This window comes from Pygocentrus nattereri, chromosome 6 (assembly GCF_015220715.1).
Source record: "Pygocentrus nattereri isolate fPygNat1 chromosome 6, fPygNat1.pri, whole genome shotgun sequence".
Classification (NCBI taxonomy): domain Eukaryota; kingdom Metazoa; phylum Chordata; class Actinopteri; order Characiformes; family Serrasalmidae; genus Pygocentrus; species Pygocentrus nattereri.
In genome coordinates, this window is record NC_051216.1 from 34,341,599 (window position 1) to 34,359,680 (window position 18,082).

General features: G+C 39.1%; 1 protein-coding gene across 4 annotated transcripts in view; it reads right to left on the reverse strand.

The window, feature by feature from the left end:
* ankrd44 (ankyrin repeat domain 44) overlaps nucleotides 1-18,082 on the reverse strand; it is a 62,762-nt gene that overhangs the window by 15,367 nt on the left and 29,313 nt on the right. For 3 of the 4 annotated variants that reach the window (XM_017706529.2, XM_017706527.2, XM_037539211.1), the window contains exons 9-17: nucleotides 17,299-17,377; nucleotides 14,626-14,740; nucleotides 14,424-14,506; nucleotides 9,414-9,531; nucleotides 8,279-8,347; nucleotides 7,132-7,272; nucleotides 5,089-5,154; nucleotides 3,907-4,018; nucleotides 569-640 (exon numbers count right to left, since the gene is read on the reverse strand). In XM_017706529.2, coding sequence (XP_017562018.1) covers nucleotides 569-640; nucleotides 3,907-4,018; nucleotides 5,089-5,154; nucleotides 7,132-7,272; nucleotides 8,279-8,347; nucleotides 9,414-9,531; nucleotides 14,424-14,506; nucleotides 14,626-14,740; nucleotides 17,299-17,377 — 855 coding nt within the window. The remainder of the gene's footprint in view (nucleotides 1-568; nucleotides 641-3,906; nucleotides 4,019-5,088; nucleotides 5,155-7,131; nucleotides 7,273-8,278; nucleotides 8,348-9,413; nucleotides 9,532-14,423; nucleotides 14,507-14,625; nucleotides 14,741-17,298; nucleotides 17,378-18,082) is intronic. The other variant, XM_017706528.2, reaches the window with a different exon arrangement.

Below are 18,082 nucleotides of genomic sequence, written 5' to 3' on the forward strand. Positions count from 1 at the left end.
CTGTCTTGACAGCTCGTAACAATGGGAAACTCATATTTCAATAACATTAAAAATATACCGTATCATGCAGCCCTGTTTCTGAGTGAAACAAGTATCTATTTTTCTTGATACTTGGTGGGGGTGGTGGCAGGGGGAGATTTATTTAATTGGCTTATATATTTTTCTTCACCCACTGGTGCAGAGACAGTCAAAAGTCATTACAGGAATATTACAGGAAAACAAAACATTTCATAAAAAATTATTTGATATTATGAATCATACCTTACAGCATTAAAATGGGTTAGGGTTACCAATAACATATACTGCAACTCTGAAAGCTTGGAAATTTTTGCTAGTCATGTATTTCAATGTTTTTTTAAACTGTTCATGATTTCATGATAGGCAGCTTTATGACACGCTGTTTATACAGAGGTACGGTGCTAGTGAAGACCACCTGACATCACATACTGTTCTTTGGGATTAACATGCCCTTGCCTTTGGCTTAGGTATGAGCCGATGACGTAGGAAGCAACAAGGATTGCTATCATTGTGTGATGTGAGTTGTGTCACTGTGCCTGGCATGACTCACGGCTAGATGCAGCGGGCTCCTAGTGCTGGAACTCTCCATCTCATCCTGATGGTTGTCTTCCCTTTCCAAGAGCTTCAACAACAAAAAAAAAACCTATCAATGAATGAATGCCCAGTGAATGCAAAGTAGATCTTGAAAATAAAGACTAGTTCTTGGAAATGACCAGCAGAGGGAGCAGTTTAACATGCCACTAAAGCACAAAAAAGTGACATTTTAGACAAGTACATCAGTCAAGTTCGTGATAAGGTGATTAAGGTTATTTTATGTCATTATTGGTTATATTGGTGACCAAATAATCTATTGTTTTGGTGATTCCTAATTTTTTAACCCTTCAGGCCCAAACTAAATTTCTAGAACACTCTTGTGGATTCCTTTATTATAAAAACAAAGGGAATAACAAATACAGGTTCATTCGATTTTCAAGCAAAGTGTCAGCTCTTTAACATGATAAGAAAACCCAGGGGCTAGAAATCAACACAAAGCCAAAAACCCAGAACTGAAAATCTTTTTGAAAATACCTAATAAAAATTATTACTAGAAATAAAGAACAGAGCTATGAAACAAACTGACTACAACTAACCTTCAACATGATACAAATCATGATCATGTTGGATCAAAACCCCTTATCTCCAAAATGGTACCTTTACAGGAGAAGGAAAAAGCACTTTACTTTTAATGTACAACCCCAATTCCAATGAAGTTGGGACGTTGTGTAAAACATAAATATAAACAGAATACGATGATTTTCAAATCCTTTTCAACCTTTATTCAATTGAATACACTACAAAGGAAAGATGTTTAATGTTCAAACAGATGTTTTTGCAAATATTTCACTCATTTTGAATTTGATTCCTGCAACACGTTCCAAAGAAGTTGGGACAGGGCAATGAAAGACTGGGAAAGTTGAGGAATGCTCAAAAAAATCCTGTTGGAACATTCCACAGGTGAACAGATTAATTGGAAACAGGTGAGTGTCATGATTGGGTATAAAGGGAGCATCCCTGAAAGGCTCAGTCGTTCACAAGCAAGGATGGGACGTGGTTCATCACTTTGTGAACAACTGTGTGAGCAAATAGTCCAACAGTTTAAGAACAATGTTTCTCAATGTACAATTGCAAGGACTTCAGGGACTTCATCATCTACAGTCCATAATATCATCAAAAGATTCAGAGAATCTGGAGAAATCTCTGCAAGTAAGCGGCAAGGCAGAAAACCAACATTGAACGCCCGAGACCTTCAATCCCTCAGGCGGCACTGCATTAAAAACCCACATCATTCTGTAATGGATATTACCACATGGGCTCAGGAACACTTCAGAAAACCACTGTCAGTGAACACAGTTCGTCACTCCATCTACAAGTGCAAGTTAAAACTCTGCCATGCAAAGCAAAAGCCATATATCAACAACACCCAGAAATGCCGCCGGCTTCTCTGGGCCCGAGCTCATCTGAGATGGACTGATGCAGAGTGGAAAAGTGTCCTGTGGTCTGAGTCCACATTTCAAATTGTGTCTGGAAATCATGGACGTCATGTCCTCCAGGCCAAAGAGGAAAAGGACTGTCTGGATTGTTATCAGCGTAAAGTTCAAAAGCCAGCATCTCTGATGGTATGGGGGTGTGTTAGTGCCCATGGCATGGGTAACTTGCACATCTGTGAAGGCTCCATTAATGCTGAAAGGTACATACAGGTTTTGGAGCAACATATGCCGCCATCCAATCAACATCTTTTTCAGTGACGTCCCTGCTTATTTCAGCAAGCCAATGCCAAACCACATTCTGCACGTGTTACAACTGTGTGGCTTCATAGTAAAAGAGTGCGGGTACTAGACTGGCCTGCCTGCAGTCCAGACCTGACTCCCATTGAAAATGTGTGGCGCATTATGAAGCGCAAAATACGACAACGTATTGAGCTGTTGAGCAACTGAAGTTGTACATCAAGCAAGAATGGGAAAGAATTCCACCTACAAAGCTTCAACAATTAGTGTCCTCAGTTCCCAAACGCTTATTGAGTGTTGTTAAAAGGAAAGGTGATGTAACACAGTGGTAAACATGCCCCTGTCCCAACTTCTTTGGAACGTGTTGCAGGCATCAAATTCAAAATGAGTGAATATTTGCAAAAAACAATAAAGTTTATCTGTTTGAACATTAAATATCTGGTCTTTGTAGTGTATTAAATTGAATATAGATTGAAAAGGATTTGTAAATCATCGTATTCTGTTTTTATTTAGGTTTTACACAACGTCCCAACTTCATTGAAATTGGGGTTGTAAGTCAGTGGAATCAGACTTTTTTCCAAGTCATTTTGGGCCATTCCTGTTGATCTGTTCATCAAGAAATTTAAACACAATGTAAAGGAAAACAGGTACTTTCAAAGTATGTCAAAAACTGAAAATCAACAAAAATGGAGATACAAGGCTTTGTTCTCGACAACAGCAATAAGATGACTCTGACTTCTGTCAGTGTAACTGAAGAACTGAGACTGGAAAGTGGAAAACAAAGAAATAAACTTATAGCTAATCCATTTAACTGATTCATATAGGATGCAGTATGTCAACCATTTCATTGCTGCTATCCGTGTCAGCAAAATCCATTCGGATCCAATATCTAATAAATTAGGGGGCAGTCGTGGGCTGGAGGTTAGGGATCCACAAAAGCTTTTGCGGCCCACAAGAAGTTTTAACCAGCTCAAATGTTTCAAATTCAAGCAAATATAACTAAAGAATCAGTGTAGCCTTCTGTATTTTATTTAACTGTATAACCATGCAGTCATTTGTCTATGATGGATGAATTTCATTCAATTTAAAAGCAAAACCTTTTGTGTCAATTTGCATTGAATGTAATCAACATAAATATTTTGATAACACTTTTGATTGCAAATAATTACCACACCACTAATATCTGATGTATTAAAAGTACTGATCTGGTTAAATGTTTATATATTGTTAAGCTTTGTGGTTTCAAAAATAATTAATAAAAAAAAAAAAAAAAAGATGACCAAGGCCCTGCTGAAATTTGATTGGATACCCCAAAATATCAGCCAGTCACTGGCTTTGAGGTGGATATTTCTGCCTTTAAGAGGAGAGTTGTTTGCTCCATTCACTCGTTATTCCCTATCTACAACACCCCTCCCAGCGCCACTGTACGTTCGTACTGTCACCTTGCTACTCTCTGCTAGTGAAATTCTATAGAATCACAACTGCCTAGCAGTATCACCACATGTTTGGAATTAAAGAGGCAATTAATTGAGAATAAACTTTCAATTAAATTTACAATTTTTCAATCAAGTTGTCATGACAGCCCTAAAAGTGATTAGTGTGTGTGAGTGTGTGTGTGTCTCACCAGCTCCAGGCAGTGTCTGTGGCCATAGGCAGCAGCATAGTGAACAGGACTATAACCCTGCTTATCCTTCAGTGAGGCAGTGGCTCCACTCTTCAGCAGGAACTCAAGGCACCTGCATGCACGCACACGCACGCACAGGCACACAGTCAATGACTGCATGAAGTCTGGAACTCCTGGACATTACCAAATGCTGAGTTCCTGTAATACTAAATTTTAAGTAATTCTGTTCAATTTCTTTTGCACCTATGAAAATGGAGGGACTATGTAAATAGTAAAGTAGTATCTAAACGCAATATTTTAGTTGCATTAGAACTGAAGTACAGCTGAAAGTCTGCACTTCAATCACCTCTTGACTGCTTCACTTCAAATTCAATGTGGTGGTGTACAGAAGCAAATTTTTAAAAATGTTGTGTGACTGTCCAAATACTTATGGACCTGACTGTAAGTCATACAGCAGGGGAAATGTGAGGGCAAACAAGCAGCAAAGACATTACATGCTGCCTTGACGTGAGAGCAGGATGAAGGCAGAAACAGGAAGGTTCCAATATGCAAATAATAACAACAGATAATCTCTGGGGTTCACCACTTATTTAAATAAAGCCCTTCAACAGATCAAGAGGTACACGATTGTGTGCATGCTCGAGAGTACAATGTGGCAAGTGTTTGTCATTTTCTTCTTCTTGCTGTAGATTTAATTTCTCCCCAATTTAAACATTTATCAAAGGGTACTGTATTATATATAAATAAATGTTTGTACTTAATGGCCATTTTGACAGGGAATTTAAATAAACAAGAATCTGTTCTGACTTTTGCACAGCACTGTTTTAAACATAAACCTAGCCCTAACCTTAATCTCAGAAACAAAGAGAAACAGTCTTTTCCTTTCATTTATATTGGAATAGTTATAATGGGGAAAAAATACTTTACAAAATGTTCAAAATGTAAAAAAAAAAAAAAAAAAAGGGCAGGACAGCTTTGTTAGTCCTAATAATGTACAGTGACTGTCAGGACATTTCTGTGCCTAAAAAACATACACATACACACACTCCAGTAGAAAGACTTTGCGGCAACATTAGCACACATGCTCTCTCAAGCAAAGTTAAAAAGCAAAGCATCATCAGTTAAAAGGACAGAAAGCAGAGCAGCCTGAAGGCCACAATCCATCCAGCTCGATGCACTTACAAAGCTGCCTCCTTCTCCTTCTCTGCTTGCACTCCAGGACTCTCTGGCTCCAGGGCTACACGTCGCCTTTACACACACACACACACACACACACACACACACACACACACACACACACACACACACACACACACACAGACTTTAACTTATTGTAGGACTTGCTGACCCAAATCCTGTAACTATTCAGGGGACAAGGAATCATGTCCAAATTACAACAGAGCAGTACTGTTCATCCATGCTTGTACCGCCCAGTATTGCTAGGGTTCTCAAAGGTATGGCAGCACAAAGATGATTCTCAAATGTTAAGACGATCTTAACATTAACTTCCTTTTGGGAAACTGGGCCCTAATTAGTATATTTATTTCCACACTTCAGTGTGAGGTGGTAAGAACTATAGCTACTGTCTGACATCAGATCTGTGTCTGGGCACTCTCTACTATGGACTTAAAATAGCCTGAGGTTGCCATGGTGACAGGTCTAGTACTGTAGTCCTGTAGTGATGTACAGGACCCTGAAGATGAAGGCCACAGCTGCTGATGAGGATGGTGGTACTGGCCCTAATTACTACTAGCTCACATTATTCTAATCTGTGGTTATGTATTAGTTAAGTATTCTAAACTTTCATTTGAAAATGTCTGGTTGCTTTTTGACTGGTATTTCTACTTTGGTTCAATGCAGAGAGGTTAGACACCTACAGAAAATATTTCAGTATTCCAAAAGCTTTGTTATGGAAAGCAGGTTTGGGAAACTGGGGTGTCTTTGATTCTCAGGGTGAGAAGATTTTGGGCTAAATGTTTTCCCCTAAACGTATTAATTCTGGAAATGATGCAAAGTGATGAGAGACAATAGTTCTTTTAACCACTTTCTAATTTACCATTATCAATATTATATATAAAACTCACCTATAGGGTTACTGGTGGTTTTGGACAGTAAATAAAATGGCTATGTATATAGTAGGCACTGTGACATCATTATAAAGAAATTTGTGTGCAAATTTCTCTACAGTGAACTGTTTCACATCCATTCTGATTGACTTTTTGAAAAAAAAGTGGAACTCCCTTTTAAGGTTTATTGTTCTGCAAATATATGGAAAAAAATTTAAACTGGCTAAGTTGTTCATAGGTTAAAGAAGTGGGGACCAGCACTGGTGGGTTTTGGCCCTTTAAGGGGTTAAAAATTTGGTCTACTGTGTTCACATGATATTAGAGAATATACTGGCTGGTGACAACACTGGCACTTATGACTCTGTCAGCTGTTCAAACAGGGCTGAAGGGTTTGGAGAAAATTTATAATTGTGTCCAGAATTCCAGTATATCCATTTTTTCAGACTTGACGCTTAAACTAAAGGGCAGTTAACTTTCCCAGTGCTGGCAAGAGTGGGACAACAAATGTAGAGAAATCTTGACAATTAATGAATAGCCTAAATAAAATGATAATCAGTAATTAGTACATATAACAAATAGCAAGACTAAAGCAACTACACACAAGAACAACACATAAACTGCATTCTTGTAGGCTATGGAGAAGGTGGAGCCTTCAGGCAGTCTGATGGCCACAGCTGTGGAAAGTGTTCCTAATAAAGGTGAATATATGACAAAGTCTGACATGGGGCAGTAGCCTGAATTCATGACCAACACAAATGAAAACCACCTGTTTGGCTCTGCGGGCAGTAGCGGCACAAAAGTTTAGGTTGCAGCCTGGAGCGGGATAAAGAGTGAAGATTTTCTGCAGGAGAGGGATCAAATCCTGCGGGTGCAGCAGGGAGCAGGACTCTGTTTCCACACAGATCTCCAGCTTGAACGCTAAATGTAGTGTGCCAGATTGACAGTTCACAAGTTCTGTGTTATGAGGGTACATTTCCTCACTTGAAACTTGCTAAGACAAACTTTAATTTAAAACTGATGAATCATTCCGTTTTTACGCGTAAGTGCAATTTCCGTGTGACAAATTTGGAAAGTTCACGTGTTAACGAGGATCATCAGGATGTACCATACATGCACATTAAAGTCCTGCTGAAGAAAGACACCAGTAAACATTCAGTACCTCCTGTCCAGATCAGAGGCAGCAGCATAGTGCAGGGCAGAGCGCCCCCACTGGTCAGTGGCATTAATGCAGGTACCGCAGGACACTAGAGTCTCCAGGCACTGAAAATGACGACTGGCAGCCGCATAGTGAAGAGGAGTCCTATGATCACGCACACATACACACACACAGTAATTGGATTAGACAAAACAAAAGGTGTGTGACTCATATGTTCTGAGGGTGCAGTGAGGTGAACTGAAATGTTGACATGCACAATGAAACGTCAGAACACACACATACGTCCCCACATAGAGGGGATGACAGAAATAGCACACATTGGAGCCCAAATTCTGCTCTCCACCTCTGGTGAATGCACTGGTTCAGTTAGGGATGAATCTCAAATAGCATCAAAAATCATCACACATTCACAAACACACACTCTTAAGTAGGGGCACTTTAGTATTACTTGTGAAACTAATAATTGTTATTTTGTTTTATATTAGATCAAAGGGTGTTCATTTACATATTACAACCTAGAAAGGAACAGGTATTATAAAAAAAAGCAACATTTGCATTTTTTCTCTTTTTTTGTTATTATCTATTTATGGTCATTCTTGTGAAGTTATCATCATTTTAAACTTAATTTATTACAGCTTCCAACAAATTTGAAACCTATGAAGCTGCAGAATATTGAAACCATAAAACATTCATTTTAAATCATTCATCTGCAAAAAAAATGGTTTTATGTTAGTGTTGGATGTTACTGATACAATTTAATATCATCGTATTTTCTAGTACATCACAGTTCCACATTCTTTGATGATATTTAATTTCTATTAATTCATAAATGAACTCATGCTTTCTAAATATTATTACTCTGTGCTAAAATAATGTCTTGCAAACTTGACAAACCTTTTACTTGGACTGTTTTGCTTTGTTTTACTTTTCTTAAAAAGACACCAAAAGAGACTTTACATTCAGAATCAGACATCTGCAATGTTCTCAATGCCACTAAAAAACAATAACTTCATGTGACACCAATATAAGTGTATTGGTATATGAACAAAATATTGTCCGGAACTATTTACGAAATACAGGGATTCTAACCTTTTAAACCTTCTGTAAACTCTGCAAACTTCTATAAACTGATGGTGATGTAAATGCTTACCTCCCATGTTTGTCCGTGCGGTTGTGGTCGGCTCCACTGCTGAGCAGCAGTTTTACACACTCCACATTACTGATAGAGAAAAGAAGAAAACACACAAGAGGAAGATCAATAATACACTGACAGTGGCCTCTTCTGTGTTGCTTCAGGCAAAGAACCTGCATGAGTCACACAGACAAGCGAAAAGAATGTAGAGTCACACCGAAAGGCAGAAAGACACGCTTTAACATAAATACTCAATACTAATCTTTTATTTGTAAGCACAAATACGTATCAGAAGCGTTAAGCTAACTCGCACTATGACACTTGCTGGCTAGCTACTTTATACCTGTCTATGAAAATGGTAGTCACCTTTTTGGTGGATTGAGTGGTGAAACTTCTGCAAGTCAACTACGTCTTAATCTTCATAGAAAATAAACAATTAACCTTAAACAGTTTATTATTTAGTAACTACATGGACTACAGTGCAAGCTGGTCAAGTTATTTTTAGAAGTGTGTAGTAAAACCACGGACCTGGCCACTTATGGGTTTAAAAGGGAGATCAAAATTTTTTGGCATAGAACTGAAATCATGATTCTCATTTATAAATCTTGGAGATGAATTTTTAAGGAGCATTATGTACATACTTCTTTAAATTCTTACATTTCAAAACTTGAAATGCACATAATAGCACACATATCAATACAAACAGCTACTGCAAACATACTGTCATGTTGGAACAAAACCGTGCATCTCAACTTGTCTTTTTTTTTTTTAAATAGAATTTGAAAACCCCAGCTTTTCTTTTCAATGTGCTACATTAATACTGTTAGAATTTCATTCAGTTACCATTTCAGAGATTCTTTTGTGACAGGGAAGACATATAGTAATGTAGAAATTGGTCAATAAAAAGTATCATTTCTTTTATGATAAAGAAAACAGAAACAAATGGTCACACTAAATGTCTGCAGAATTGACGGCAGCTCTAACTGAACTGAGTGATGAATTGAGATGGCGACTTCATTATGTTTTTTTGGCAGCCCTATGTGAAAGATCAGATATATCCTGCGGTCACTCACTCGGACGGGGCAGAATGCCAGTGCTACTGTCTGTCAGACCCACGTGGTCAGCAGAAACAGCCTGACCCAGACACACTCACCCTCCAGCAGCGGCGGCGTGCAGACAGGTCCGCCCCAGGCTGTCCGGGGTGTCGATCTGGAAGCCTGCACACAGGACCGAGTCGTTACTGAGCGGGCAGATTATGCTATACCTCCGTCCTGAGGGTGGATGGAGGGATGATGAGGAAGGGCACGGAAGAAAGGAAGCCCCCCCAAACAGATAAACACAGCAACACCAGCAGACCCAGCAGAGGAAGAGAAACACAGGGATAGAGGGAAAAGAGAGAGAGATAGGGAGAGAGAAAGAAAGAGAGGACGAGAAGGGTGTTAGTGCAGGATAAACACAGACTCAGAAGGAGGACATTAAAGCGATAGTTTGGCAGAAAATCTGTCATACAAAATTTTCCGCTTACATGTTGGCATCTGACGTTTACTTCTCAAGGAGCTACAAGGCTAACATGGCTGAGTAATAAAAGCTTATGTACACAACTACAATTCACCAAATCCTGTTGAGCTGTAAAGTAATCTCAAATACGCTTGTGGGTTTTAGCGGTTCATACCTATGTTTGTGCATAAAGTCCTTGGTTACCATTTCTTAGCTTTAAGCTATTCTTTTACTACATTCATTTAAGGGAATTCCACCAATTTTTCACCAATCTCCAATTCAACCCGTCAGAATTGTTTACAGAGGTTGTGATACTCCCTCAAAAACATTATTGCATGAAATCTTTACTAATATGCTGCCTGATGTCTGGGACATGTTTTATTTTAATTTTGAGAGAAGGTTTTGTCCTGAAACACAATTTTTAAAGTCTATTCATAGTGGAGGGGTACATGCAGGCCTTGTGAGGCAAAATAATTCCCAGTTCTTCAGATTTTCTATTTCACCATCATCAACACTACACTACACTACACTAGGTTTGCTGGTGGTTTTATATGGCTATATTTGTGTGGTAGACGCCATGACCTCTGGTTCCTATCAGCGCCACTGTGAACAATTCTGACTCAGTAAAATATTTAAAAATATGAAGAATTTCCCTTTAAGTCTGGCTAGTAAAAACTAACTAATCCATATATTGCTTTAATATACTGATAACATATTCCGAACCAATCTATAAACCTGCAGGCATGGAAACACAGCATGATTCATCACTCCAGAGAACACGTCTCTACTGCTCGAGTCCAGTGGCAGCGCTTTACACCACTGCATTCGACGCTTTGCATTGTGCTTGGTGATGTAAGGCTTGGATGCAGCTGCTCAGCCATGGAAACCCATTCCATGAAGCTCTCTACACTGTTCTTGAACTAACCCGCCTCTGTTATTTTACGTGGCCTACCACTTTGTGGCTGAGTTGCTGTCGTTCCCAATCGCTTCCACTTTGTTATAATACCACTGACGGTTGATTGTAGAATATTTAGTACGAATGGACTTGCACACATGGCATCCTATCATGGTACCACGCTGGAATTCACTGAGCTCCTGAGAGTGACCTATTCTTTCACAAATGTTTGTAGAAGCAGTCTGCATGCCTACATGCTTGGTTTTATACATCTGTGACCATGAAAGTGACTGGAACACCTGAATTCAATGATTTGGATGGGTGAGAATATTTTTGGCAATACAGTGTATATACTTACTGCTAAATTCAGTATTAAAAGTAGTTTGTGAAGTGCAATCCATTTCAATTTAATAACACATAAACCTGAACTCAGTAAACACAATGGCCTGTTACATATAGCTGCAGTAATCCGGGCCTGTTGCCGTTTTTCTGCCTGGGTACAGTTTACACTTAACAAAAAGGACTTTATATAGTACTGAAAAAGGGTTCTTGAAAGGTTCTTTTGTAACAATAGTGCAATCATTTCTTGTGCTAGATATAGTTATTTTAAAAGGATTCTTTTAAAGAACCACATATCATCATGGAAAAGAACCATTTAGGCATTCAAATTGTTGATCCAGTGTTCATTATTCTGTTTAGAAACACTGCCTTTACTGAAAAACACTTGAAGAACCATCTTTAAAGAGTGAAGAGCTGAAAGATGAATACGTTTTACAACAAAATCGCAATTTTAAAATACACAATATTTTTATTATCAACATAGTTTTAAATTAGATTAGATTAGATTAGATTAAAATTAAGTGACCCTTATTAGTCCCACAATGGGGAAATTTCACCTGCACATTTAACCCATCTGTGAAGTGACACACCACATACACACTAGTGAGCACACTTGCCCGGAGTGGTGGGCAGCCCTATCCTCAGTGCCCAGGGAGCAGTTGGGGGTTAGGTGTCTTGCTCAAGGGCACATCAGTCACATACTGTCGGCTCTGGGGTTCGAGTCGGCGACCTTCCGGGCACAAGGCCGGTTCCCTAACCTCCAGTCCATGATTGGTCCCAATTAAATTGAAAGTGCAGAAATGTAACTTAACCTAACACGATGCTGTAGATGCTTCAGACAAATCAGAAGCAAACAAACACTCAAGTGCAGTGTGCAACAACCAAAACTCTAACTCCATCAAACTACCACTGTTATGGCTTTGATCATCACCATACCGGCTGAAAAAACTGCAATTACACATTTTGTCCAACTTGATCAGCAATACCATGAAAGTAAACCGAGCACTCTCTAGCGTGTGTGGTCACATGATTTGTCATAGCATTATTAGTAAATACAAATAGCATTCGCAATAATTGAGGAGCTTCGATCTCTGATTACCTTTTACTAAAATTTCCTGGCTTTTTATGGATCTAAACTATGGTCATTTTTAAGCCTTTAGGTTTTGTTCATAAATATATATACACATATAGGTCATGAGTCCAGTTACCATGCAATGATTTTGTGATGACTGCGTCTGATAAGCAAAAGGGGTGACCAAATTCAGCACGAGTGACAATTCAGCACGAGTACTCAGCTACGCTTGACAGTGGAATTGACCAAGTCAAAAATGATCCCTAATTTGTAACTGTGCTGTACAGTAATACCCAGTAGAAAAGCATCTAATATGAAATAATTTTAACTATAAAAATGAACAAAAGTACACTACATAGCTCAAAACAGTAGTAGCAACACTTTTATCCAGTTTTATAGATAACAGTCACTGTGTGTCACAAACTACACAAGCAAGTCTATTTGACATGACTTAACCAGTCAGTCTGTGATGATTTAGGCTGCAATCTGCACAATGTTAAGTGGTGGCTATAAGTTTCCATCACTTTCTAGCGACGTAGCCTCATAGCTTCACTGCAAAACTAAAGAAGTAAACTTCAGACACCAAACATGTTTTGGCTACGTTTGCAGTAAGGAGAAAAATCTAAATTTGACTTCTCAACAAACTACTTCTTTAAGATGACAAGTAATAAAGCATGCATGACGCAGACGGAGACAGATGAACAAACAACAGAGGGAGTGCGGTTTTCAGCAGTACTTCAAAAGGTCAAAAGGATCCACTCCTATGACTTGAAGAGCTACTGCAGCAACTAATCAAAAGCTCTCTTCAGGGTTTCGAACTACAAACCATGAATCTAGCATGCTGAGTTGCTCAAACTGCCATAACAGAATGGCAAAGGCATGCAGAGCTCAAACGCATGAGGGAAAAACTCACGCAGCGACACTGTGACTACTGAGCACTTGGCCTCCAGAAAACATCAAACGTCTTGCAGAAGATCACAACTATGCCGTTTCCTGATAATGGTGAGAGCAGGCCTGTAGTGACCTCAGGGCTATGAACATCAGCCCAAATAGATCAAAAAGCCTCAGTGGGGGAGCAGAGATAATTGAGGTTTTATTGAAGCCAATTGATGAATTGTGTGATGAATGACTACAAGGATATTTTTTAAAAATGAGGAACTGAGCTCCATTCATGTAATATAGCCCTTTGTGCTAGATCTAGGCAATACAATGTTATTGATAATTATCAAAATCAAACTTTTTCTCAATATCAATGATGCATTTTTTGAGGTATCTAGTGATCTTTTGTTACTCAATCTGGTATTAGCAGAAAAGGCTTGAATTTTAAACAACTGCTCCTTTAGGACATCAGCTGGCCTTTTGTACTCATTAAACCGAATAGAGAAAAGTCTAGCCATTCACTCACAACAGCAAAAAGCAGTGTGTCAGTTGAAAGAGTTAGCTAACTACCTACTTTGAGTGCTGAAATTATGCAGAAGGAACTTTTTGAAGCTGCTGCTCACTGAAGGAAAACAGCTAGTAAAAGTGCAACATCTTCAAATATATTTTAGTTTATATGTATATACAGTACTGTTCAAGAGTCTGAAATAACAATTCAAATGTTTGGAATCACTGTTTTTAATACTGAAATGATTCTATTATGATACTACAAAAATTAGGTTTCAATATTTTGTAAGAAGCTGTAAAAATGTATATTCTTTAGAATGAAGGTTATGGAATGAAGGGATACAACCAGAATCAAATTTTGAGGCAGAAAACTACTACAAATAGTAGGGCTGAAAGACGAATTGGTTTTATATTCAAATCACAATTTGAAAGACTGAAATATTCAAATCACAAGTGCTGCCATTTTTAACACAGTCTGCATTATCATAAAGGCTTCACCTCATAAAGCTTTACCTAATAAATGAGTTGAGTAAACCCCTTTAGATGAGATAGACCAGCCAAAAAAACAACCAAACACCCATGTGCTTGGCCAAAAAAACTGTGATTACATGTTTTGCCCAATTGTACAGCCCTGATAATCAGATTATTTTATAGTGTGCTAGGTTTTTGCCTTCAACCATTTTGGAGACACTTTTTATAGCAACATTTCAGTATTTCAGTCTACTCTGCATACATTATTACTGAGTAAAATAACAGCAATCATTTTTACAATGAGTGATTCTAAACATTTGCCTAGTGGTGTACTTTAGCTTATGACTGATCATTTAATATTTATTAGCAGGAACATCACTTTATGCCCTCAACTGCAAACAGCTTATTTCCAGGCCAGTATCAAATGCAAAGCAGAGCAATTGAAATGCACAGTCTCTATATCAAAGTGGTTTTATGTTGGGGTAACAGTCCTGCAGATGTACCTGAGGAGAGAAGTTTCCGGCAGCAGTCAGCATGAGCATTCAGAGCAGCCAGATGCAGGGGGAACATTCCATGAACTCCTCTCCTGGAGAGACAAAAGAGAAGAGAGAGGGGAAGAAAAAAAAAAACGGGAAAGTTTTATGAGCATCTGAAAGACTATGCAACTAGAACAGTACACCAAACTTTGACTGTAAAAGGGCATACCTGGTGCAGTCGGCTCCACTGGTGATTAAGGTGTTGATGAGGAGTTCATGGCCGTAGCGAGCGGCAATGTGTAATGGAGTGTTTCCATCCTTATCCATGCAATCTATCTCTCCACCTGTCATTCCAAGCACACACAGACACAGATATTTTAGATACGCTACACTTTTTATATCCACATAGTGCTACCACTGCTGATTATATTACCAATAGAGAAACCCACCAATTATTCTGACAATTAATCAAGTAAAGAGTTTTACAAAAAAGTTAAACAATTAAAATGGTCAACCATTAGGCATGTGATGTGTGCAATATCAACAGTTTGGTTGTTCTTGCAATTGTTTGATCATTTTTCATATGGTTTTTAGCATGCTTTAGTAGTTTTTGCTGTAGTTTTAATCACATATTTACAACCTATAAATCATTTCTTAAGCTAAAGTGTTACCACAGGGAGCAGCCAAGAAGTTGCTGTTAAGGTAGCTATGCCTTGACTTTTTTGCTTTTAATTGAGGTCACCACAATCTAAAAAAACTTAAAAGCCCCTTTTCATAAGACGCCATTCCATGTGTGCATGACTGCGGCACGGTTTTATCTGTTTAACAAGCATCAGTTGAGTGGGGAAAAAAGATCAACTCTGTGCTGCACAAGAATTTTCTAAAGCTAGACAACATATCAAGGCTGGTGATCTTTTGTTACTCAATCTGGTATTAGCAGAAAAGACTTGAATTTTAAACAACTGCTACCTTAGTACATCAGCTGTACTCATGAAACCGAACAGACAAAAGAAGTCTAGCCATTCACTCACAACAGCAAAAAGCAGCATGACAGTTTGAAGAGTTAGCTAGCTACCTACCTACTATGAGTGCTGAAATTATGCAGAACAAAGGTTTTGAAGCTGACACTCACTGAAGGAAAACAAAAAAAACTCCTTTCCTAAAGCTAGACAACATATCAGGGCTAATTTATGACATGACCTAACACTATCAAATATCTTTTTTTTTTTTTTAAAGAAAAATGATTAAAAGACAAATATAATTATTTTTGTGCATCCTCCAGCTGTAGAGGGTGTGTTTTCAGACATTTAAATCGCCCAACTTGATTGACTGTCATGACAAATGGAAACTGCCAGCTCAAGCCTACAAACCCTGCAAAGCCTTTCAGAGATTCTAAAATGTTCAATTGGAAAACAAAGTAGCCTTTAAACATACATTATATTGCCAAAAGTATTCACTTATCCATCCAAATCACTAAATTCAGGTGATCCAGTCACTTCCATGGCCACAGGTGTATAAAACCAAGCACCTATGCATACAGACTGCTTCTACAAACATTTGTGAAAGAATGGGTCACTCTCAGGAGCTCAGTGAATTCCAGCGTGGTACCATGATAGGACTGAGGACTGAGTACCTGTGCAACAAGTCCAGTCGAGAAATTTCCTCGCTACTAAATATTACACAGTCAACCGTCAGCAGTATTATAACAATGTGGAAGTGATTGGGAATGACAGCAACTCAGCCACGAAGTGGTAGCCATGTAAAATGACAGAGTGGGGTCAGTGGATGCTGAGGTGCATAGTGCACAGAGGTTGCCAACTTTCCACAGAGTCAATCACTACAGACCTCCAAACTTCATGTGACCTTCAGATTAGCTCAAGAACAGTGCATAGAGAGCTTCATGGAATGGATTTCCATGGCCAAGCAGCTGTATCCAAGCCTTACCAAACATCACCAAGCGTAATGCAAACCACTGAATGCAGTGGTGTAAAGTGCCGCCACTGGACTCTAGAGCAGTGGAGACGTGTTGTCTGGAGTGATAAATCATGCTTCTGCGTCTGGTGGACATGTCTGGGTTTGGCGGTTACCAGGAGAATAGCACTTGTCTGACTGCATTGTGGCAAGTGTAAAGTTTAGTGGAGGGGGGATTATGGTGTTGGTTTGTTTTCCAGGAGCTGGGCTCAGCCCCTTAGTTCCAGTGAAAGGAACTGTTAATGCTTCAGCAGACCAACAGATTCTGGACAATTTCATGCTACCAACTTTGTGGGAACAGTTTGTGAATGGCCCCTTCCTGTTCCAACATAACTGCATGACAGTGCACAAAGCAAGGTCCATAAAGACATGGATAAGCAAGTTTGGTGTGGAAGAACTTGACTGGCCTGCACCTCAACCCGAGCCAGGCCTACTCATCCAACATCAGTGTCTGACCTCACAAACGCACTTCTGAAAGAATGGTCAAAAATTCCCATAAACACACTCCTAACCCTTGTGGAAAGCCTTCCCAGAAGAGTTGAAGCTGTTATAGCTGCAAAGGGTGGGCTGTTATCACATTAAACCCTACGGATTAAGAACGGGATGTCACTTATATTCATAAGCGTGTGAATGCAGACAAGCGAATACATTTGGCAATATAGTGTAACTTCATTAAATGAATACAAAAGATGCTTTGTGGTAAAAATGCATGTAAATGTTTGTGCCTACCAGGCTCTGTTTCTTACTGTAAGAAAAACAAGCAATAGAATTTAAAATATGCACTCATGCAATTTGGCTACTAATTATTGCTAATAACTGCTCAGGAAGGATTTGTTTTTGTTTTTTTTTTTTTTGGGTAATCATAGCAGATCTACACTAACATTTTGATAGCCACATTTCAAACAACTGGCAACTATCCAAAACCCCTTACCGTTCTGGATGAGGGTCTGGGAGCGGGTGAAGCGTCCATGCACCGCGGTCATGTGAAGAGGACTCTTCCCGTCTCGGCTCTGCAAGAGAGAAAGGAATGATCAGTGCAAAATCAGTGAAGAACAATAGAGGAAAGGCCAGAGTGTCATTCATGCAAAGCACCACTCTTCCTAATGCTTTTCCATAGCACCCCTGATGCTTTTCCTGTAATTATCTCCACAGCCTAGCTGAAGTCTGTTTACATTGATTGACTGAACATAATTGTACACTGCATTCATTTACTTATGTGGAGTGTGTTTCAAGTCTTTCACACAAAATTGTAAAAAACAGAATTTTGGATACTAACTTCATATACATTAATTCATGAAATCTTGTTGGTGTGCATTCATGCCAGTTTCCTTCCTTTCAATGATGAGCATAAAGCTATAGCCAAATTCACCAGGCATGGTACACACTACACACTGGTCCAGGCATGCATACATTGCAGGAGTCTGTCCCAAATGCACGGTTTTAAACTGAGCGCTCAAGGACTCCTGGCCTAGTTCTGTGCATGTTGCTGATGTCAATAAAGTGTAGATTTGAAAGAGGACCACAGGGTTAGCGCGTCAGCGAGTGAGTGAGTTATAAGCCAGGTCCATCTAAAAACGTACATCAAGATGCAGAGGTTAGACCTACTCTTCTTCTTCTTCTTCTTTCGGCTGCTCCCTTTAGGGGTCGCCACAGCGGATCATCTGCCTCCATCTTGCCCTATCCACTGCCTCCTCTACCATCTCCATGTCCACCTT